The following is a 24,825-nucleotide window of genomic DNA, read 5'->3' as shown; positions in this document are numbered from 1 at the left end:
TGAAATATGAAAAATTGTATCCAGCCTAAAATTATGGTGATGAAACCAAATCTGGGCTTAAAAAATTTGTTTATTTTAGATTTAGAGAAATTTTCAAAACAAGGCCGTACGTGTATTGTTTCAGTTTCCAAATATCAAGTTTTTAAGAAAGGCGTAGGTAATACAGCTGACGACTGCTACTTTAGCTACTCTTTTTGCCAAGTCTACTCTTTTTGCCAAGTTTACTCTTTTTGCCAAGTCTACTCTTTTTGCCAAGTTTACTCTTTTTGCCAAGTCTACTCTTTTTGCCAAGTTTACTCTTTTTGCCAAGTTAACCCTATTTGTATCTTTATTCGGTGCAAAATCAGAAGCAGTCAGTAGTACTGCTAAACAAGCTAAACTTCAGTAAATATGTAGAAGTAGTGGCTTTGGCATAGTCCAGATCAGGGATGTAGTGCTCTCAAAGTAACTTAGCAAAATCTTGCAAAAAACAATGGCAAAAGTAGAAATGTACTGAGCCCCGTGGTACTACACCCCTGGTACTACATCCCTGGTCCAGAGTAAATGTATGAATTATAAATTATGTTCGGACTGTTATTCAGAAAAATACTGTAATTGCCATATTGTATTTCGAACTTGCTGACACACTCTACCTCAGTGTCTTTTCCCAACCACTCTTTCAACATTCATCGACTTCTTAATCTGCAATTTTGCTCATCGCTTCGACGATTTGTGAACACAATTCTAATATTTGACCGCCATCTTGTTGCGTTCAAATCGATTTTGTAGTCGGTCTTCACTTTTGTTAAAAGGAAATGTCTTGCAGTTATAGGCCAGGTGTAACTTGTCTTTATCCCTCCAGTTGTATATAGTGATTGAGAAACTCTCTTTACTATTTTAGCAATCATCAGCGGGGAAACCTATGAAGAAGTCTATTCATCCGTCAAGAAAGTCATTCGTCAACAGTCAGGCCCGATCGTTTGGATTCCGACTCGAGACAAGTTATGAGAGACAACTAGTTCAAATGCTGCAGGGTGTGTACGACATTCATGGGTTCTTCCATGGGAAGTTATTTGTATTACTGGTGCTTCCATTTGATTGACTATGGCAGTATTTCTGCTTTCACCTACGACACGTGCAGTGCAGCTAGCGATCGTACTCTTTTCACTTAGTCATGTAGATATTTCAGTCTGAATTCTTTACGACACGCCTAATCATGAATAAGTTAGAAACAGTAGCTCGCTTGCATTCAGCAAGTTTGCAAGTTAATGTATCTATGCGTGATCTTTTGTAGTGTATATAGGCTAAATGTTCCCTACCACCATATATGGTACTGCAGTTTTGGATTTTGCGCGTACTTTGGCAGTCGTGAACAATTCAGACATAACCAGAATCTTAAGCTTAACCACTATAAACAAATTCTAGTGATGCTTTTGAAAGCCATAAATTTATATTTGATTTGTTTTAATTTGCTATATTGTCACTGACGTTTGCCATTCGATTGAGGTTTGTAACTTTAATTTCTTCTGGATGTAGCTATGATAATTGCCTCGCTTCTGTCTCTAGGCCTCTTTCCTGTCTCTAGCCTCAGATCTAATTTTATTATTTATCTCCAAATAGAATGTTAGTTGATATTTTATTCAACCATATTGTTTTACTAGACACCATTTCGCTATTCTAAATTGGAGTCTTATATGATGATCATATTTCTGATAATTTCGTGGTGGTGTTGACCCATAAGCCTGTTGAGGTATTAAACATGTTTCAAATCCCACAATGTAATCTGTTTTCGTCCCTTACCTGAAAACCGTCTACATGTTTGAATGCAGATAACATATTTAAATCAACTATCCGTTTCTTGCAACGTCTATTTGATGCTGTCTTGTTATTGGTTAATATTATGTCAAAAAATGCCTTTGGTGGAGAGAATTTGAAGACACTCTCTCAAAGCACAAAATATTTTCATGTCATCCATTAAATTCATTTCAGCGTATTGCTAGGCTAATGGTGTTTCAACTAATATAGGGCAATATTCGATAAAAATCGAAGTCGTTCAATTTTACCGATTCCGTTTCCCATTTCAAAATATTCCTGCCTCTAGCTTTTCATTTCGCCTTAAGATCAATTTGAGTATTTACCATGCGCTGTAGTTTGCCTTCAATGTTCGATTCCTATAACCGAGTATTAGTCTCATTTCAGCTAAAGCACTCCAACTCCGTAAGATGATTAATCTTATACGACAGCAGCTCTCGTGCCTCCTGTGTCATAGACTCGTTACGATGAAGCCCTAAATGAGTCGAAACCCTCTAGCCTTATAACAGAACACCATTTTTGTATTATTGGGTACTCTAATATTACACCGTCCTTGGCATTTAATACCCTCTTACCATCTTAAATACTGATGGGTTCATATGTTGATACATCCCAGCCACTGTAAACTAAAGCGCTGTTACGTATATTATTAGCATCAATTTTTAGCTTGTTTTTTGGTTGTATCAAAGATAATTACGTAGATGATAAATTGTCACCTTTCGTTGTAGAGCTATCTCATTATGGTGTTATTTTTTTTAATTTATGAACATTGGTTGTTAACGAAGATTCTATTTTGTGTTTAATTCTCTTTTTATCCCCACCCAACCCCAGTTTCTTGGATGATGTTTACCCTGTTCCGGATAGCTGTCGCCATACCGCCATTTTTTCGCATTATTTTGATAGGACTACTGATCAAATCATACCGCAAATGCAGATACCTGTAAGATACCTGCAGATACCTGGAGCTCCATTCATGATGCTGGGTGAAATGTTGAGGCCCTTGAACACCATGTTTGAACACCATTTCAGATTGTCGAGTGTCGTTTGCTCTTTGAATGTTTGATAAACCTTTTTAAGCCTTCCATTGCAATCGAGCTATTTTTGTTTTTAGATAGATTTCTGTAAACTGATGAAATTTTCAAAAATCTATGCCAGATAGGTTGATTGGGTTGTGCATAACTTTCGTATTTAGTTGGTGAAAGAAGGTTGAATATATATATATATATAAATATATTACAAATTATGCTGATGGATGGAAAGCATAATGCCTGCTCGATTCTTTATAAAAATTATCCCAAAATAACTTAAGATTCCAATAAAATGAACTTCAAAAATTTCCTTGCGTAATTGCGGCAATAGGAAATTTTCTTGCTGATTCACCTGTTCTTCATTAAAACTGAGCAAGTAGCATTTACAATTAAATATACACCGATTTTAATAGACATTCCCTTGGTGTTCTTTAGTACCTTTAATTTAATGTCTCATTTGATATGATAAAAGTTATATCTTCGATGTTGAGTTGCTTCAAATCACATTGGTCTCTGTTTACATGCAGCCCAAATTCGTACACTAGTTGCTGTATTGTTGACTCGTCCATTCTGTCTAAGCATGCCAAGTCTATAGAGAACCAGTACAGATCCCCATTTGCAATTGTTGAAACCTTTCTGTAAGGCTTCGCGCTGCCGTTGTCTCTGTTCGTTGTTCTGTCTATCATGACCGGTACGGTTCCAATCAGCCTGGGTAAATCTAGGACACTAGGTGAAACTCCACAGCTGAAAACTGGTAAATCAGCTTGAATGGCAGTTGATATCAAGTAAAAGCCATATCAATATAGAACAAGCCTGGTTTCAGTCTGCAAATTCTCCAAATCAAGCAAGATTCTTTGTGGCTGCAAATTTCCCGTAGCAATCTACAGCTAGGCAAATAGAACTACACTTTCCAATAAACGTGCAATATGAACTTGATTGACAAGGCAAAAGATTTCCAATAAAAGCCGGTCTATTATGAAATTGCATTCCAAATCATGCTTATCATTGTTACTGTGCTGTTATTTATGATACGGTACAATTCTCTGCAGTGCTGCAAACTTATAAACAACAATTCGTAGATATTCCGAAGAGACCTCCTATTCCTTTATTACAATCATCAAGAGAAACTGGGTCATCAATGAACAGTTGGCCATCAGAAGCTTCTGCAAAGTGGAGCCAGCGATTGACAGAGAATGCGATTTTTTCAACTGGTCTTTCTAATTAATATTTGGCTAATGCAAAGCAAGAGATCCTTTATTCATGAATCAGAACAAGAAATGACTTCTATTGCGATGATCAACCATGGAATCATACTTCACTCTCAGTATACATATTTATAATTCTTGATAAAGACAACTTGCCTGTGATTGCATAATCTCTTGATATGATACGAAATTCCAGGATTGTTTTGGTCAATGTCGTGTTCTCGCGCAGTTGTTAAGGACAAGAATTCAACATTGGATAATCAATGCATATATTCTGGCTCAGTTAAACTCAGAGGGCATCCTACATGGCGGTTATAAATCACCATTTCACGTGCATTGGCCAGCTGCAATGAATATGATCATACAATTATCGAGAGTTGAGTGATGGATGGAAACGTGATTGTTTGGGAAGGCAACACCCACACAATCTGCCACTGGGTTTGTTTTGCAAGATTCGAGATAGGAATCTCACCTGTAAATATTTTCGTTTATTCGTGTGTTTTCAGTCATTTCTTTGCGTTTGTATTTTAAAATGCAGATAATCGATAAAATTAATGTGATACTCTCTAAGTTCCTGGAGATATTCTCAGTGTTCACAAACTTAATAAAAGGCTTTTTAAGAAGTTTATAAACAATTACATATCTGCAAAACAGCATACAAAAGGCACAAAAACTATTACGGTTAAAAGGGAACATGGGCTGAAAAGTCCCTATTTTCAACACTTGCCAAATTATGAAACTTTGCGTTGTGACAAAAGTTGGAAAAGTTTTAAATGACAATATATAGTAGGGATAGTCGGAAAGTAGGTCCAGAAAATTAACAACATTGATTCACGGCCAAGGAAATCCCTTAGCACTATGGACAAAATTATAATTATGCCCTGCGTTTTTCTTGGCTTGATTTTGACAAGACAATTGGAAAAATCTTGCAGATTTTTAATTCATGTATTTGAAATTTGACACGGTTTAACTATAAAAAACGTTAACATAAAACTGATTAAGAAATATTATAAAGTTGTGCAAAGACAGATCCTAAAGTTTTCCCATAATCCAACCTTGGTAACGTCAAGCAAGTCAGCCAATCCAATCTTTTTCTTCTCTTCTAAAGTATTGCCCAACCCTCTCACCTTAACCATCTAGATAATCTTATATTGGAATGGGGGACCCTACACCTCTCTCTTCTCTCGAACCAATTCCTTTTATAACGACACTCAACCCTTTCAATCAACGTTCATGCTGCAATGAGTACCTTATCGCATATATTTATGTTTTTCCTTAGCAACCGTAATCCTAGACGAAGCGAAGTGAAGCGCCCATGGAAGAAGGCATACGAATTAAAGTCTTTCTGTGCATTCCAAGCTTATTAACTCTACTGCTTTCAATGGGCACCTACGATCATTCCCTGTTTGGGTTTGTGAGGCTTTAATCAAAAACCTTTTTCGTTCCTTAACTTTAAGCTTCTAAGCTTAACAGAAAGTTGTTAGTTTCGGTCACTGGTATCTGTCCCTTTGCGGCTTTGGTACACAGGGTAAAAGATCTTATAACACCTTTCTACATGGATCTTATGTTATGTATCATATAAACTTCCTCGATTGATTTTCTGGCTTGCCCGTTGAAATGGTACTGTAGGCCTGTTAAAATGGTAATGTTGTGTTAAGATCCACATCTATTTTGAAGACCATAACAAACTCTTGACAGGGGTCTACTGGAAAATTATCTGGTATCCCGGTGGGCTATTCCACCATTGGAGAAACAAAAAAAACAAAAACCTTAACGTAGCAACATAAAATGAGTAAAAAGACAGCCCCCATGGTAAGGAGACGCCCATGAATTTCATTCTGAATTGCGAACGAGGTTGGTACCAGCACGAGGACGAGGGAGCGTTTTACGTGATTTCTACTGTTACGAGTTGCGAGGCTGCGACACATGGATGCGACATCGAAACAATAAAAGTAGGTGAGTGTAATCTTTCATAATAAAAAGGGAACAGGAAGTTTTGATAAAGAAGGAAAACCTTTTTCATGTTGATACACATAATAGCGTTAAATGCAGACTTAGAGTCAAGCCTTGGCCTAAATTCAGTCTTTTTTCACCACTGCTTGCGTTGCGAGGAATGGTATGGAGCCAATGTGAAAGGTAACATAGTGCGTTACCATATGTGCAGGATAAATAGGATGGACTCATATTTCTGACTGGCTTGCAGTACCTTTCTACGATATATACACGCTCCACTGTGCCAAATTTCAAATCAATGCTACTTTTCATAGCCTACCTTTATAACGTCTACCCTCCTGGGACGCCTACTGGAGATAAGGAAAGGAGAAGCAGTGTTTGTGCTTGTGCTGGGCAACTTAGATTCGTTTAAAAACCAGCAGAAACAACCAAAAATTTAGCCAGACCATCTAAAACCACCGAAAGCCACACAAAAGGATCAAAGTCTAACGAACAACCAGCCCAAAATAAGCCTGTTCCTTTGACCCCAAATGAAACTTACGACTATACCTAGATTGGAATGGGATCTGTTCCATGTCCATAAAAAATTGCGCATTTGCAAATAGCACAGCTAAAGATTTTGTAAATAACCATAATTACCAAAAAAACACAGTATTTAACTTTTCGGTATACATTTCAGAGAAAAACATTTGTAATATCATTAGAGGTGATAAAAACAATATAGCAAAGATAAACATTTTTCATAATTCCTAAAAATAACAACGAGAGGGACCCAACCAGATGAGAATTGTTTCTGTAAGCCAAAATCTGCTGAAACTTTGAAAACTTTGTGCATGGTAATGAATTAGATCATCCTGTTCCATGTGTTTTTTACTCCCAGAAATGATAGAAATATCCTTCACATGTTTGCTGTTATTTGGCATATGTGTGTACAAAAACCAGCCTCATGTGTACACAAGCAAAAAGTGGTGACAATTTAGATGATCTGCAACTCTGAGGGTCTTCAAATTCAAAATTCATTAAAAGCGTCAATTATTAAGTACATACAAGATAAGTTTTACAATTAAAGAAGAACCCTGTGCAGCTGGGTGAATCATTTCAATAGAAATTGCGTGGCTGCAATCATGGCTGACAAGGCAAATATTCCAATCTGGGACTACAGGCCTTGTAATTATTAAACCTCGGCCTGCATGTGCTACCTACATACTGGACACCACAGACATTGCACTCGATCAAGTACACAACATTGTACAAGTCACAGTTAACCGAATAGTTGATCTTATATTCTTTACTTATAGTACTAGACTTAAAAATATCGCTGTTAGGCATTACACACTTGACATCTGTACTTCTTACAGCACAAACTTCCCCTCAGGCACTGCGCAGTCATTGGGCTAGCAGGGGCTATAGCCCACCCACTTTTTTGCAATGATAGGCAAGAAAATTTTTTGAAGGTTTACTCTAATGCAACTTTGGATAGTTTACTCCTATGAAGTAGCAGTTCTTCTTGACTGGGAACCATTTTTGTTCTTTTTCTAGGTGTTTCATCTTGTTTAATGATATGATGTATTTTCTTACTTTGTTAGCTTGGTTTTTTGTTACCCTCAAGCTAATTCTATCTATTTTTATAGTTATTGATATCTTCTCTGAACCAGACTGTTTATAAAAATTTAATAGAAATAAGCAAGCATTTTCTAAAAGGGGCGTTTTCCAGCGTTCAAGAGGGCGTTGCCTCAACAAATGTTTGGTCACACCCATTTCAGCCCCTTCACTTTTTCAGTGGTGCGAGGTCCCTGCTTCCCCTGTTATTGTGTCCCTTCTCCCTCCCACTAGTAAGTAAGTCTAGCCCTAACCAAGATATCCTTAAGATTCTTATGCCTACTAAAAGCAGCTACTGGTATGGCACAGGAAACACTTCTCTGTGCTCTTCTGAACCAGTGAGCAAGGCATAGTGTTTCCTGGCAATGTTCCCCAATCCAAGTGCCGGATGGTATGTAGTAACAAATGGAACCCTCTCAGCCCTCCCTTTGTTGTTTTTCCTATTTCCTGCATTTTTCGAGAAGAGTCTCCCTATCTAGTCTACATACCCTATCTATTTGTTTATTAGCTGAGGACTCTTCTACCCCCTATCCTTGAGCCACCTATATGTTCCTTAAACTGGCCATCATCTGAGCGAATCCTACGATACCTAAGAGCCTGACTATAGGGGCTCGCCTTCTTTGTATGCCAATGGTGACAAGACTTCTTATGTAAGAACTGATGGGTATCAGTTGGCTTACAAAGTAAGTCTGTCATAAGGTCTCCTACTTTTACCGTGACATCTAAGAAACTAATAGATTCTGTAGAATGTTTACTAATAAACTTTATTGTGTCATGGCTATTGTTGACATCGTCAATGAATATCTTCAACCCATCCTTCCCGTATGTCCAGATAAAGAAAATATTATTGATAAATCTCATCCAGACAAGGGCTTGTTGGCGAAGGTATCCATTAACCTCTCCTCTAACCTTGGTTAGATTTGTCCAAATGAAGCAATGGCTGCTATTTGTAAATTGCAAGCTACTTAAGTAACTGATAAAAATAGATTAATTGTTATTAGTGCCTGGAAACAATGTTTATAACTGAAGCAAATAAAGCAACTTAAGTACTTGCAGTTTATGTAGCAAGAGTTCAAAACTTTTCAAGAAATTTAGACTTGAATTGAGATCACCATATCAGCTTATGTTAAGGAAGAATAAAAAGGCAGTGTGAATATGTTGGGAACATATGCGAGATAGTTATTGACAGGAATTATAGGTCATTTTGGCAAGAATTATTGGTGACTGATGATTACAGGAAAATTTGGGCCCTTCATTCTCCATAACAAAATTCATCAGTTTACCACCTGTCAAATGACAAAGACTGTGTTTAATATAGATTTCTGTAGAATATATTATAGTTTTGACTGTACAAATTTTGTTTTTTGCATTGTTTTTCAGGTCAACTCATCAAACTTCTGAAAGAAATTTTTTCAGAATTGGAGAAGACCTAATTTTCAAAGAAAGAAGGCTGTGCTTGGGAAAAGGGGACTGTAGATAAAAAAGACATTGTGAAAGACAAAAGCAATATCTGGAAATGATTGAAGGCACAAAACAAGCATTTAGCCGCCTTAGTTCCATCCAAGTTATGTTTTTGCTTTTAATAGCTGTGTGCTTTATGTACTTGTTGATGGCAGGAAAGCACGTTGAAAATGTTTCTGTAGGAACATCTGCTGTAAAGCAAATTGGCTTATCCACTAAAGGAAATAATTTCACAATAGAAGGAAAACACTTCCAAATTATGAGTGGAGCAATGCACTATTTTAGAATTCCAAAAGATTACTGGGATGACAGACTGATAAAGCTAAAAGCTATGGGACTAAACACAGTTGAAACGTAAGTATTCTTCTAAACATGATTTCTACAGGAAAGTTACTTTGTGCTACCATTTTATAAACTGAATTAACATATATAGGAAACTGAACAGGGAAAGTCAAAAAGTGTCCTTAGTAAGAACATCATTGATGTTTTGTGAAAATTGAATGGCAGAAATTGATTACCATAGTGGCAGCTTTTGATTTTAAACCCTTGCTATTGCAACAACCCTCATATACAACTTTTTTTATTTCCACCAAGCAAAATAGATACTATCTTATCTCTTGTATTCCTGCTCACTTCAATATTCCCAACTTTTTTCTTTACTTTGAAAAATTATTCCCACCTCTCTGATATTCTCGCATGCAGGTTTGATGAGAAATATGGAAGATGTTGATGTCAATTTTGACAATTAAATTAAAAGTAGAACACAACACTATAACAAAAACTAGAACAGGCTGATTTGTTTTTGTTCAGTTGTCAAGTGATATTTATGTTTTTTGAGAATAGAACTGTAATAAGTTTGAAATTGAAATCTTTGTAACCCTGAAAATAAGACTACTTTCTTTGTTTATTCCTGTGTTGAAAGTTTAAGCCCGCTTTCTTAAAGCATGTTGAAAAATTAATCTGATAATCCCGCCTCTCTGATAATCCCACGTTAAAGTAGTAGATTTAATCAATAAGCCTGCATTAATCAATAAACTTACAAGAGAGAATAAGGTGCTCCTAAATTTTAAAACCCCATTTTAATGAAAGTCCCCACATAAGTTGGTGTGGTGCTGTCTTTGTTTCTTTTGTGATTCAAACAATAATATTTTACTTTTAGCTATATTCCATGGAATTTGCATGAACCAGAACCTGGTGTTTTTGATTTTGAGGGAGACCTGTCTATAAGGTGAGCAAATTTTATAGGGATCTTTCTGTTGACATCTGATTGGTATCTCTAGAACATGGTATTCTTTAAGGCCACATTTTTGTAGTCTTAAGGTGTTCTGTGGTTATACAAATATTTCATTAAATTAGATAAATACAAATGTATTTGGAATGCAAAGTCGATCAGTATTAGTTTTAAAAAATATTGCAGGAATTATTGGAATAGAGTAAGGCTCATGGGACACATTCTACTTGAACTGATTTCCTCTATCATGATTCTTTTTCATAAAGACATAGGAGAATCTTAGAAAAACCTGATAATAAAGTACTATCTTTTACATTCACCATCTGAACCTTTTTTCATTTAACGTTAGTACTTAGTAGTTTTCTGTCTCTTCCTGGATTTCCAGATATCTTCCTGCTGAAGACTACATTTCCAAAATTTAATTCAAGAAGTTCTAAATTACCACCGTACCCCTGATCTCTTGATTGGCAGCAAAGTCAGGCTGCAACACCCAGTTGTGTGTTGCACGGCAGCAAAAATTATCTTTTTTACACAAAAATTAATCTTTTTGCATGACCGGCATCTATTTTTAAAATATTCTTGGAATCTAACATACTTCAATATCTGACGAACACTGTCCCTACAACTCTTCTTTTTTACCAGAGTTTGTAAACTTCTTACATCCAAGATTACAACCTATTATATCCATAACTAAAATCGACAAACTTCATCTCACCTCCCTATCTTTTTAGCATCTTCTTCCTCTCCTTGGCTGGACCCTGCTGTGGGACTGTTACTTCCCTATCGCTACTAACTAAAAATCGAATTCTCAAAAACATGGATTTCTAACAACATTGGTTTCTTAATGGCTAGGTATATCTGAAAATAGTTCTGCCAATCTAAGAAATGTCTTTTTTCCTCAAAGTAAATTTTCTGGTAGGCACCACGTTTTAAATGAATTTGCTTTATGCCAGAAGCTATCTAGGATTACTCTCAACAATTTCCTAAAGAGACAATTGATTATTATTTCAAACAGGGGCAAGCCTATTGTTTTAAAAAGATGACGTTCCATTTCCCATTGCTCTAGAACACAAGATCCTCTAAAGTATTGGAGAGGTAGTCGACAGTAAAGTATGCAGCATAAGAAAAGCTATTTAGAAGTTTCCTGTTTTAGATTTAAAAGATAAGACAATCCTTATCATGTCTGCTTTTAAATACTATTGTATAACTTACTATTGTATAAAGATTAAAAATGAAATTATATTTGAAATATGAAACACAATGTTTTGTGCAAAGCTCAAAGCAAGTTGTGTGATAGTATGTCGCATGTAAGGAGTTAACATGAAGTTCAGTTCGAATTGGGTCAAAATTAACGATTTCTTAGTAAATGTTACGATATATATTAAAGCTGTCTATTCTTCGACAGGGATTTTGTTCTCTTGGCCCAGACTTTTGGAATATACGTCATAATTCGTCCTGGACCTTACATTTGTGCAGAATGGGATCTCGGTGGCCTGCCTAGGTAAATTGCGTTGCTTACTTTTCGTTGCCAGTCAAAATTGTTTGAAAGGAGCAATGACGTGTTTCATTCGCTTTTGCTTTGATTTAAGCAGATTCTAAAAGACCTAAACAAAGGCGACCATTGCTGATCTGATTTTGCTAATGTTGTCAAAACTGTATGTTTTTGCGACACTTTGGATTCTTTAAAAGATGTGCAGTCTTGATCGAGTTTCTGTTGGGATTTTTGGCTTTAACAAATAAATTCAAACAAGTTTATTTAATCTAGTTTATTTAAGTCTATTGAACTATTCTGAATGAAGCAAAATTCGTTTGTAGCAAACAGCAATAAGCAATCGGAATTGTTTTCAAGCAACACTCTTTACGTCTATCAACCATCTACCAGCAAATGTATGCTGGCAAATCTGCAAATTTGGTCCTGCCTATCGTTAAAACGAAAAAACTCTTGATTGGAATCTGACACACCTTTTCTGTAAAATATCAAAAAACTTTATCATAAAAGGAAAAGTTAAATAAAGGTATCATAATCTTTTCTTTTCAACCAGAATAATAGGATATGCAAATTCCATTCTGCAAATATTCTATAGAAATTTCAAATCATTCTAACCCGTAAAAATATAATAAAGATGATTTTGATTTCAGCTGGTTGTTGCGAGATCCTAAAATGCGATTGCGATCAAGCTATCCTCCATTTCTAAAGGCAGTTGATCGCTACTTTGATAAACTCTTTCCAATTCTTGCAAAGCTCCAGGTACGAATGTAATGCTCAGATTTCTTCTTAGTGCTATGGTATTAATAATGTCACGAGTATTTGATGCATACATTGTGTGTTGTGTGCAGATTGACCGAAATGACAGTGATAGGAGTGGGAGAAGCATATATTTACGTATGGAAAATCACACTAGTTCTAATTTTCAATTGCTGGGTTTGGCCTAATGTAAAGGCTAGAAACAAAGAAACTAGAAATTTTGGATCCCTTCATCAAAACTACCCTCGATATAATGAACTGTTCAAAACATTTTTGTCTGTTATTTATATTTATTTATTTTTAATGTTCATTTATCACTTTCCCATGGGGGAAACCATTATTGTCATCGGCAAACCATGCTGATGATACATTTCAAGCCCTGGCTGCTGGACTCAAAGCACGGAATAAAAGTTTTATCACGTCAAAAAGTAGATGAAATGAGTACATTATGGAATACCTTTTTTATATGAGAAGCAGAAGAAAACAAATAGGAATGTAAAGTAACCGAAGACGCCATTCAGCCGCTAACTAGAAGTGAAGCGATATCAGCTTTGCCAATTTCTGGGTACCAAATTATAAGAGGAAAATAGAAGTCTTAATTTTCGATGACTAACCATTAGTAATATTTGAATTCAGCTTGGTTTTTTGGAGTAACATGTGCACAGAAGTTGGAGAAAGCCTCTCCTAGCTCACCGCAGGTTTTTTAGACATGAATTGCGAAAAGACCTAAAAAGCATTTTCTCCCCGTTTAGCCAACTCCCGATATACCGAACTATTTTCTGGTTCCCTTCAGAGTTCGTTATATCAGGATTCCAATGTAATTAGACTTTTGATTTGTCACTTTTAATGTTCAAGAAAGTTTTCAATGTTTTAAGCTGAATGTGATTATTTTGAATGTGACAAGCTTAGATAATTATCTTGAAAATTCTTCCTTTTTCCAAGAAAATTCTTCGAAATTTTGTTTTAGTTTTCAAAAGGAGGGCCTGTTATTGCCTTTCAAGTTGAGAACGAGTACGGTAGCTATGGCTCTGATCTGGCGTACATGAGGCATCTTGTGAAGGTACATTCTGCAAATGCGACTGTTTTCTCTGTTAATATGGCTCGTATTAATTATCTCGTATCGATTTTTTCCATTACGGAACACTGATAAACTTTTGGCCTGCTTTCGTTGAGAGAATTTTTTATATTGTTGTAGACTAGCCAATAAGAGAGTTCCTTAGCTCGTTTTGAGAAACTAAGTATAAAGTCATCTTTATAAACCCGTTTGGATAATGCGTTAGAGGCACCAACATTTTTAAACTTTTTGAGCTCGTGTTGGTAAAGTGACCTGCCTTGATAGATTGTGTTTGGCACCATTGGGAAACCTCGAGGATTTACGGTACTGGGTTTGGGTAAGATAGAAGTGGACTTTCTTGGCTCATTCTGAGAAACATGCATTCGCATTTCACTGATCTTTGCGACATTAACAGCCTCTTTTGCTAAACTAATTTTTGAATTTTCAAAGGAAGTAAAAATTTGTTAAAGATTATTTATTTTTTTGTATTTTCGCTGGCATTGTTTTCATCTCTCGCATATGTCCGCCACTGCTTGCATGTTGCTCATTACCTTCACAACAAGACCTTGACTAATTCTAGTTAGTTTAAGCTGCTGGGAAAGTTTACTTTGTGGTTAAAATTTCGTCGGCTAATTGTGCCTCTTTTGAATGTGTGTTGCTTTCTTGAAGGGATATCGCAAGAGAGGAATCGAAGAATTGTTGTTTGTTTCTGATAATGACAGTGGACTTGGAAAAGCTCATATTAAAGGAAGCAAGTATATTCTTCAAAATCTCAGCTTCTGTATATTTAACTAATCAATCTTGTAATTATTTTCAATTTGGAGTCTTGGCTGCCTAATCTTTGTTATTTTGGGGTCTTATATTACCATCTCTTCCTTTTAGTAAATTGTTTGAAAATATTTATTCAATTTGCTATGCGTCTGTTTGTGCGTATATGATTATTAAACGCAGATGGTTTGAATCTTCAGGTTTTTTTCCTTTTAGCATTACAAACCATAAATTTTCAGACAAATGCTGCTTCAATGATAAAAAAGCTAGAGAAGTATCAGGTATTTGTTTCCTCTTGTTGTTCTTGATTATCAATCTATTGTTGATGTTTTCTTTTGTTTTTCATCTTAACAGCGTCATAGCTGTTTAGTGAACCAAACGAATAGTCAAAGGGTTTTTTCAGATATCAATTTTTATTCACAACCAACCAACGCTATTTGCTTCGCTGAACAACGAACAACAATATTTCAAACTTGCACGCAGTTCATGGCAAACAAGAAACAAACACTTTCTGCGGTAGCAAAGTCACTACATTGACTCGTCTTTTTACGGAATTTTCTTGAAAATGGGCATTGTTGATGTTTTGTAACTTATTTTATAATTGGGCTTTTGTAACAGAAACGGTTTTGTCATTCAAGACTAAGCAGAGACTATATTTGAATTAAATGAAAATATAAAGTATTTTTGGTTAGGGAGGCTGTTTGGTTATACGTGGTAACCTGTCAGTAATTCTAGTGAATATATAAGTCAATTCAAGTAAAGCATGTTCATTCAATGTAAACGCTAATCGTATCCGATAAGTTTTGTTTTCAGTCTGCCTTGATGGACTTTTTTCTGGAATGCCAGGGAGTCAAACTAAAGAGAAGCTCATCATTTTACCTTATGTCACCATAATCATTTATCACCATTTGGGGCCATTTCAAAAATTCATTCACAGCTATTTGAATTTTGATAAATTTGATTCATGCTTTTTTTCTGCCAGTCCTTGCCAAACCGGACTATCTAGTTTTCTGTTTCAGCCCAACATGCCGGTCTTTGTAACAGAATTCTGGTCCGGTTGGTTTGATCACTGGGGAGAAAAGCACCATACAGTGAAAATTGAAAGAATTGAGAAGGCCCTTAGGACAATACTGGCAAGCGGAGCATCATTCAACTTCTACATGTTTCATGGTAATTCCTCAAATTTTTTACTTTGAGATGTCTAGACAATAAGCTGCAATTCTGAATGCTGAATAGCAAGCCAAAACTTGAAGTTTTGCAAAATTAGAGTTCAAAATGAGCTTTGGGCTAAAAAGTGAAAGTAGAAGTCAACAGGGATGTTGAAAATTTTTCCTCGGTATTCATATGATATAATGATCCGCCTCTATATAAAGCATGCTTGTGGTGTGCTTGTTGATGTTAATGAAGTCACCACTTCTCATACTTGCTGCTTCAGCTGAGATTAAACAAACCATTTTCATTTAAATTGCCATAAGTTTCTTCAAAGATACTGCTGATATTTTTTTTGCTTTTTCTTTGCTGCCTTAGAATGGATTTCTACTCCTTAAAGCTTGATCGAAGTTTTGCATAAAATTATCGGTAACCGATTCGTAAATAGATACACCTTCTGCTGTTCCTGTCTTGAAGAGAAGGGGGGAGGGAAGGGGTAAATTATATGTGTTGTCTCAAAGGTGAACATATGCTAGTCAGTTCTTAATCAAGTAGCGTTTTGCATTATGTTGTTTAATCATTTATCATACTTTCATATGGTTTACTTGTGATATGCTTTTTTTCCTAAATATGTCTTTATTAACCTTTAGGCGGTACAAATTTTGGTTTTATGAATGGTGCAAATTCGAAATCTGGAAGTCAAGGCTACCTTCCAACCATTTCAAGTTACGGTACGGTGTAGAGTATTTTATGCTATATCTCTGTCATCAGCTAACAAAGTTTTAACGATCTACAGTTCTTGTGGCTTGTGAAATCACTTTTGTCAGACTAGTTGAGACTCTGTTTGATAGATGTGACGTATTTTGAAAAAAGGACTCTTTTGGATGAAGTTTCATTAACTTTCCACAAGTCCCCTTTTTCCATTTTTTAAAAAAGGAACACTCTTTTGGCTCATATTTGATTATCGTATGTCCGCATGATTATCCTCAGGCTTTAATTCAAGTTTTCTTTTTAGCTCAAGCATTTTACTCCGTCGTTTTTAAATCATTCTCTGTCATTAGTCTTGGGTACCTTATAAATAGGGGGGAGTTCAGAGTAAATACATGCTGGGTTTTTTTATTATTATTGATAAACATGGAAGGAGGTCCAGAATAAGCGTGAAGGGTCTTACTTTTGTTGCACCGATTTTGGGGAATGTTAAAAGATACAAAGTTAACAATAAAGATAACAAAAAGCAGAGATAAAAGACGGGAAAACTTTTTCGACTGTCGAAAATATATTTTTGCACTCCAAAGATTTTCACTAACGATTTGTGATTGCCATCTGTCAATAACACGTATTTACATAATGTTGATGTTTCTAGAAGTGTCGACTGTTAGGCCACATTTCACGTTTCCTATGTCACAACTTTGAAAATTTCATGTTTTAGATTACAACGCTCCCGTGTCGGAGACTGGTGACTTGACCAAAAAGTTTTATGCTTTGAAACAAATAATTTTGAAGCATGCTACTGAAGGATCGAGTAAGTGTTTTACCATAGCATTTAATCGTCATTTTCGTTGCCTATTTTCAACTGTTTTTAAAGTATCCTCTCGAAAGCGAGACCCAAGTTAAGTTGGACTTTCACTTTACGAGACCTAATACCTATGCCTCTTGAATTGTTTTGTCAAATTTCGTAGAAAAAACTTTACTTGAGCGAGACATATATGCTCTCAAACTTCGTTTAAATTGCTAAACCTCAAGAGGACAGTTGGTTTAATCTAAGTGGAAAACATATTGACAAAAACCTTTGATATACTCCATTTGTCTTTTCAGTGCCAAGCAAATTGGAAACAATGCCAGAGACACTTGGCAGAGTTAATTACCGTAAGCATGGCTTTTACTCTTTTTTGTGGTAACCAGGATTTGATATTTTGGTGAATGAAGACATCTGGCTCTTCTTGTGAGAATGGTAGAAAAGGGTGCTACAATCCCCATTAGTTTGAATTCAGTTATCATATTCTGCCCCGGGGACAATGACGATTTATTAAAAATTGACTTAAAGGCAATCTGTCAAGACGTTGATTGATTATAAGAACAAAAAGATTTTTATTTTTTCCAGTCCCCCTTTAATTTGTCGCATTGTAAAAAATATGGCGGAGCGCTGGGATCGTGTTTAGGCTATTGTTCCAGCTATTGTTCTCGTTAATCAATCCACAATGAGACAGATTGCCTTTAAGAGATGAGGAAATTCTTTTTTCGTGCTTCTCATGCGACGTTTGCTTAAGTTGCTCAATATTCCAAGCTATAATGGCATGCATTGTAATTTTTTGTTTATGGTTGTCAATATACGCAAAATTCATATACCTCCACGATGTAATACCAGCTCAACTACCCTGAGCAAGATATTTTTTTATTGGAAAGAAATCCCAAGGTTGTGAAAGCCATTATTCTTAGTGTTGGGATGCCCCATGGCCAGATGTCGAGATGCTTAATACAAGTTCGCCTAACAGACAGAATCATGACAAGTTTTCCGTCTTTCTTATACAAAATACCTTCAAGCACTGATAACCTTCTTCAAGTAAAGAATACAGGAGGCCTTTTTTATGGTCTTTGACCATCTTACCCCAATTTTTCAAGGCACTGTCAACAAAGCTTGTACCGAGATAAACCTGCCCCTTGTGCGAGATAACTAGCCAGGATTGATCTAGGGTCGCTTTCGATGGAATTTAATGCAGAAGCAAATCTAATGATTTATTCGCCAGTCAATTAAGAAGACTACAGGGTTTTACGTTCCCTGCCAGCCGTAATCATATCACACTGATTTTAGAAATTCTACTTTTGATTAGCCTGTAATAGTACTAACAGAGCACAAATGATTCTCTGCTTAGATAATAAAAAGTGTTTCTTCTTGTTAGGGAGACGAGAGAACGAAGATCTTCAAATAAGCGAGGCAACCCTCCGTCCTGGAGTCAGGGGGCATGCGCAATAATGATTTCATTCCATGCGCATGATCTTTGACTCCAGGACGGAGGGTTGCCTCATTAAAAAGCTTTCTCTTGCTCCCCAACAATTCAAGACGTATCATCCATTTGATTTTCATCATTGTTTCTAGAACCAATCAACTTTGACCAATACATGACTCTAAAAGACTTCTCTAATCAAGTTAAGGTAAGAAAACAATTCCATCGGATCTTTGTTTTAATCTTACGTCAAATGCTTTATTAATCTGTTACTTGGACGTTGAATTGTTCTTTGACTTTTATTTTAGTCTGATCCTTGATTTTACTTTTGATTGTACCTCTTGTTCGATGTCTTATGTCACTAACTTTTGAAGTTATTTTCCAAGCCCTCACATCTAATTGAGAATGATCACAAATGCATGCTTAATGCCCAGTAATGGCTCTTCGCTCTCTTTACTTACATTCCTTTCCCTTTGTCTTTCTCCGTGCTTTATCTCATTTGGTTTTTCCTGTTTGCATTCCATTAAGATTATATATTTTGTATCCTTTAAGTATAAAGAACCGTTGCCAGAAGTCTTGCTAATAACTTCTCACATGCCTTGAGTTTTCTGGCCTCGTCTGTCGATTTAGCCCCGTATTCTTTCTTGCTAACCTACGCTTTAATGAAATATGGCCTGCTATTTCACCAGACATTTTTAGCGAAACTAGATATTATTATTCTTTATTCCCCTCTTTGCATTGCTGCTTCATGTAGATATGCGTTGTTATGATCATTTTTAGAAAAATTTGCTGTAAATAACGAGACAGAGTAGGCCTAGAATTAGGTGGACGGTTTTATGGCTTCCTCTTGAAGCTATGTCCTTCTTTTTAAAGCAAATGTGAAGTTTTGATTTACAGAGAATTAAGTCCAATGATGTGATGCCCATGGAAATGTTACCCATAAAAGACGATTGTGGACAAGCGTATGGCTACACCTTGTACGCAACCACTATAGCAGACGATTCGAGAGTTGTTACGATTCACGATGCTGTCGATTTCGTGACGGTATGTCGTAATGTTATCGATACATGCCTTTTTTAACACGGCTCTTGTGCATTTCAGTTTGAAAATAATGATTTATCAAACAACAGTCTGGTAAATGCTGCAATGAAATTGAATCCGAAAGGTAATAAAAATAAAAAGTAATTTTTGGTAGTCGGTAGTAACAAAATGATGCAAAAAAGTTGCTTTATTTGACTTCCTATCTTCTTTATCTTAAAGTTAAAAACTGAATTTTAAAAATGGGTGTTTCCATCATTTTCCAGTCACCTGAAATGTGTGACACCAAAATCCAATCATTACCTAGCAACCCCCTCCCAAAACATTGCCCCTTAAATCTGTCTCTGATGGGCTTCTTATGCAAACCTTTGTGCCATCTGTAGTAAAGTCGTAAAACATGGCGCCCAAACTGCAATCAAGGTTCAAGTTAATCCCTGATTTTCACTGCATTTTTCAATGTTTTTTTGTGGACCGATGTAGATATAGGGTAACCAAAACAAAATGTCAGGCAGAAATATCAATGTGTCTGCTTCTGTGTTATTTTTAATCGATTCTCACAATAGGAGGATTTTTGTTACATAGACGTGTTAAAATGGAATCCCTATACATATTATAATAACTAGAATATAGTTTAAACGGTTTTCAAGATCTTTGAATAAAGAACGATGAACCTATTATTGATGTAATTGAATTTCATCCTTTGGCAGGTTATTGTGAATAATGTAATTGTCAAAAAGTTCGATAAGATCCATCTGAAGCATGCCGTGAAGCTACCTGAACTGAAGGTAAATACTTAATATTAACAAATATTATTTAATTGTATTTTAAACATTTGTTTGTTAACCAATATCCAAAGCTTCTTTACTACACAATTCAGAATTAAGATGAATTGATTGGTACTACAATATTACAAATAGTGCAATACTACAATCACTACCATACTATGTTAGAACCACGCTACAGCAAAAACTTCTTTATTACACAATACAGAATTTTGATAAATTGATTGGTATTACAATATTACGAATAGTGCAATACTGCAATCACTATCATACTACGTTAGGACCATGATACAGCCAAAGCTTCTTTACTTCACAATACAGAATTATGATAAGTTGATAGGTACTACAATATTACGAATAGTGCATTACTGCTATCACTACCATACTAAGTTAGAACCACCCTTCAGCCAAAACGTATTTACTCACAATATAGAATTAAGATACAATATTGGGTACTACAATATTACGAATAGTGCAATGCTGCAATCACTACCATACTACATTAGGACCATGTTACAGCCAAAGCTTTTTTTACTATACAATACAGAATTATGATAAATTGATAGGTAAGAAAGGTAAATAAAAGAAAAAGAACTCGGAAGTTGAACGCATGTGCTGACTAGATTATTACTTTCGCTTTTCCTGATATAGAAAGGAGAGAAAAACAAGCTGGAAATACTTGTTGAGAACTGTGGACGAATCAACTACGACCATGCTCTTGATTCTCAGAGAAAAGGTTTGAATAATTTATTGTTACTATAAGTTATCATCGTATGATGTCACTATTTTTGTTACAGTGAAGGCAAGGTAATGGCCTATTTTAAAGACTAGTGACAGATTTGTTAGAGAATCAGATGATTGCAAGTTGGAATAATGAAATATCGCTATTAGGCCCAGAATTTTTGTTCCTGTGACAAATGCTCCAGTTTTTACAAAGGGAAACCAGGTTCGGAAGTTTCAAAGTAGTGCTTTTCATCCTTAAAAAATGTTTATTGTACAACGAAAGACTTAAATGTATTGCTATACCATGATCGATTTGTGACAAAAATGTTACTTCTTAAAGTAAGAAGCAAAGCAATGGGATTTTAGAAGTTCAATCGTTGGATGCACTCTTGTGGACTCTAGTGCAAATTCCTCTCGACAGCTATATGAAAGTGTTAGCAACTATTACAACCCTGAAGATTTAAACCTATTTCAGGGATTCGAGGACATGTTGATATTGATGGCAAGAGGCACAAAAACTGGGTTATTTATCCACTTGAATTCAAGAAAGAACTTATGTTGAAGTGAGTATTTTTTACCTTGTGTTTACAATTTCGAGCATTCATCCATGATAAAAAACGATTAAAGTTAATTAATCAAAAATTATTTTACTGGAATTGGATATCATTCGCGAATAATATCTACATCTGTTGGGAAAGGATTTGAGGAAGATGATTTCAGAAACCAATTGCAAGCTATTTAAACAACTCGATGAGGCTACAATCCATGCCAAAAATAGTTGGAATGCCTTCCCATTGCGGCATGCAAATAAGCAAAACAAGTCTAAAACTACCTTACCTTACCATTTCCGCTCCCAAAATTTCGACCCACTCCCCCCGTACAATATTGATCTATTTTCTCAATACCTTTGTACAGCTTTCAGTAAACAATGGTTTTGTCTTCAGCATCAAAACAGCCAAATTGAAGAAAATTGAAATGGGGATTAGGGGGGATTTTTTTTAAAGAAGCTTCAGTTTTGAGCGAGTGTTCCAACAATTTTAGCAAGGATTGTAGCTTATGTCTTTGTAAGGTACCTTCCTATTCCATGTTTACTGGTGTCAAAACAAAGAGTTCGTAATTTAAGCAATTGTCTATTTGTCCATTTATCAAATTTTGCTGTATCGTTGAAAATTACGTTGTTATGTATTATAAGTAGTTTTCATGATCGTCTATCGGTTTGAGCTGTTTTTGCTAATTTTGTAAAGCCTGTTTAATATAACAATCTAATTTTATTTTTAATTTTACTCGTCATCATAGTCTTCGAGACAGTAAATTCTGGGAGAAAGAGATTCCAAAAGCGGTAAACACCCCAGCCCTTTACAAGGGATCACTTTGGGTGCAGCGATCCCCACATGACTGTCTTATGCATATAGTGGTAAGTGATGTTTCAGTTATTTAAATAATTTAATTTTCAGTTTCATAAAATGATTAACGTTCTGTTTTATTTTACCTTTAGCTGTGAAGCAGTTTTTAGTTGCACGACAGAGCCTTGCAAGTATCAAATATACACATGAATTTATAAATGAACTAGCTGAACATTTCGAAAAAGATTCCTTTCCAAGAAAATTTTTCGCCAGATTACGAATTTCTGCTATTAACTGAAAAGGAGCTTATCATATACATTGCATATCATATTGAAGTACTTTTCGTTCAATGTAGTTCAGAGTATAACCTGGTAATGATCAAAGTGTGGGAGGAAATTTTTTCCTAGCAGACCTTGCTTGTCCAATGACTAAAAATTGTCATCACAGTATGTAATCACACAATCTGGATTTTCATAAGAGTATTATCTTAAGGCAGAATTAAGATCTTCTTTGGGCATCATGACGTTTTCGCCTTATGCTTGTTGGTGCACACACACTTTGAAACTGCTATATGCTCATGCAAATGGTTGAAACTGAACTTCACTTTGAATAAGAGCTTGCTGCACACAGACGGTTAAACAAATGCGGATCTCCGAAGGGTGTAGCATAGCGACTCGTGTAAACATACTCTGGTTACCAGAGCCTCAGAAAGCCATAGAAAATTAGAACTGGGAAGGGAAATTGCAAATGAGATCGGGAAAGTACCCTTCACAATTTCCTTTCTCCAATTCTATTATCCTTTGAATTTTTAAGGTTCTGGTGCCCAGGGTAGTGTAAACAAAGCCCCGATCTGATATAAAATGAAAAGCAACATCGTATAGACCGAGAAGACATTCATATTGGATTGGAACAATGCATTCGATATTAAATGAAAACTGTTTCGTGTAAATAGGGCCTAAATTGACCAGATCGTTAGGCCATATTAGGTCAACGCAACAGCGGGTCAGGTAAGTCGTTCCAGTCTCGTCATTTATCATACTTCCGTTGCATGTGCAGATAAATTCCATCACTTTATTTCTCCTAATATTTCTCTCCAAGGCCCGTGTCAAGGGTTTAAAGTACTATTAAAAGAACTGTTACCGTTGCATATCGATTTTCATTGGTGGTAATTCAGGAAGCAAGACTTGTGACAATGGTCACCAGGTCAATTGTTAGCCCCGTATCTGTTTTGAATTTTTGAAAGTTTGTGAAAATTGTAATATAAATTGTAACTCCTTCGAGAACTCGGAATGTGACGAAAACTCTCAGATCATTTAGCAAGCAACAAAAACTTTTTAGGGTTTTTGAATCTGTCATTATTGAAGCCTGGATTAAAACTTTTGTCATTACCCAAGACTTGATAATGAGAGCCGGTGATACATTCGTCCGTATGACTTGCTTTATTACCGCTTTTTGGACAATCTCAAAAACTTGTGGAACGAAAGGCTTGCAAATTGTCTAACCCTCTATCCTGTAGTAGGTAACTGCTCTTAATATCTATCTGTCTACATAGCTTCTTTTAACTTACGGTGAAAATTAAATCATTTGATGAATTTTTTCCTTAAGGGCTGGGAACGAGGTGCAGTGTTCGTAAATGGTCGTAATCTTGGGCGTTATGATCGACGTGGACCGCAAAGAACACTGTATGTGCCAAGATCGTTTTTAAAGCAAGGTAACAATGAAGTAATTTTCTTTGAATCAGGAAGACCAGCAACGACTAAGACGATTGACTTTGTAAGTGATTTGCTTTGGAACTCAAATGTTGACTTTCATATTTAAGGTGTACAGACAAAATTGATAATGTCTTCCCAGGGCCCGCGTCACTGATTCTAAACTAGAGGGGCCAACAATGTAGAGAAAGTTTCCTCGTACCCCCCTCTAGCCCCAATTTTTTTCAAGGGTCTAGTTTTATCATTTACCCGAACAACAGAGAGTCAGGGTTACGCCATTTTAAATTTCTTGGTTCTGGCCCTTTTAGCCCACCACTGGCTCATTTCAAAGGACGTTGTATTTTTTAAGCAGTAGTGAAATAGGGGCCCAGATGTATAAGAGAATTTCATTTTCGTGTATTTATAAAGAAAATAAAGTATCTACTTCGTATTTTTGTTTTGGCAATTTCTCTTCGATTATTTCTACACCTGTTTCTAAGGTAATTGGTAAAAAGAAATCGCCACATCTTAAATGAGGCCTAGTTTGTACGTTATGTAATTCATTGAATATTCATCTAGGTTTGCATTTGGACATGACTTTCAGCATTCCAATCGACTTTCTTTGTTTGGTTATTGCCTCTTGTAAGGAGGCAGAGATAATTTAGAATCAAGTATTAAGCCTCAGTTTTTCTTATCCACTGTTAAAACGGGCGAGCTATTTTAAAGTATCACCTGCCCAGCTTGCTTTTCAGCCTGCCCACCAATTATCTATCTGTTATTCTAGGCGGTAGTCCATGTTACTAGCAGCAGATATAAAATGATTTT

General features: G+C 35.8%; 2 protein-coding genes across 5 annotated transcripts in view; both read left to right on the top strand.

Annotated features, from left to right (window-relative positions):
* The window catches only part of LOC135684143 (disks large homolog 1), a 32,014-nt gene extending 29,443 nt beyond the window's left edge, over window positions 1–2,571 (top strand). For all 3 annotated transcript variants that reach the window (XM_065199554.1, XM_065199553.1, XM_065199555.2), the window contains one exon: window positions 881–2,571. In XM_065199554.1, coding sequence (XP_065055626.1) covers window positions 881–987 — 107 coding nt within the window. In that variant the 3' untranslated portion in view covers window positions 988–2,571. The remainder of the gene's footprint in view (window positions 1–880) is intronic.
* Window positions 2,572–5,837: 3,266 nt separating this feature from the next.
* LOC135684145 (beta-galactosidase-1-like protein 2) lies at window positions 5,838–24,592 on the top strand. Of its 2 annotated transcripts, none has more exons than XM_065199556.2 (19): window positions 5,838–5,980; window positions 8,957–9,391; window positions 10,197–10,265; window positions 11,674–11,769; window positions 12,408–12,516; window positions 13,481–13,573; window positions 14,237–14,318; window positions 14,552–14,616; window positions 15,355–15,505; window positions 16,135–16,215; window positions 16,914–17,006; window positions 17,300–17,350; window positions 18,579–18,634; window positions 19,324–19,470; window positions 20,172–20,249; window positions 20,898–20,982; window positions 21,445–21,532; window positions 22,266–22,383; window positions 23,918–24,592. In XM_065199556.2, the coding sequence occupies exons 2-19, from the start codon at window positions 9,093–9,095 to the stop codon at window positions 24,128–24,130; spliced, it is 1,974 nt and encodes a 657-aa protein (XP_065055628.2). In that variant the 5' UTR covers window positions 5,838–5,980; window positions 8,957–9,092; the 3' UTR covers window positions 24,131–24,592. The 2 variants fall into 2 exon arrangements, with proteins under 2 accessions (XP_065055628.2, XP_065055629.2); XM_065199557.2 differs by lacking the exon at window positions 5,838–5,980 and adding an exon at window positions 5,995–6,160.
* Window positions 24,593–24,825: the final 233 nt, after the last annotated feature.

This window comes from Rhopilema esculentum, chromosome 21, assembly GCF_057945365.1.
Source record: "Rhopilema esculentum isolate cy_ngs chromosome 21, ASM5794536v1, whole genome shotgun sequence".
In the NCBI taxonomy this organism is placed as follows: Eukaryota; Metazoa; Cnidaria; class Scyphozoa; order Rhizostomeae; family Rhizostomatidae; genus Rhopilema; species Rhopilema esculentum.
Note: the sequence above shows the minus strand (reverse complement) of the source record. Positions and strands in the feature narration are given on the sequence as shown.

Coding starts and splice junctions, on each gene's coding strand:
- LOC135684145 (XM_065199556.2), top strand. CDS start 9,093: ATGATTGAAGGCACAAAACAAGCATTTAGCCGCCTTAGTTCCATCCAA. Junction 11,770..12,407: donor GATCTCGGTGGCCTGCCTAG/GTAAATTGCGTT, acceptor TTTTGATTTCAG/CTGGTTGTTGCGAGATCCTA. Junction 12,517..13,480: donor CAATTCTTGCAAAGCTCCAG/GTACGAATGTAA, acceptor ATTTTGTTTTAG/TTTTCAAAAGGAGGGCCTGT.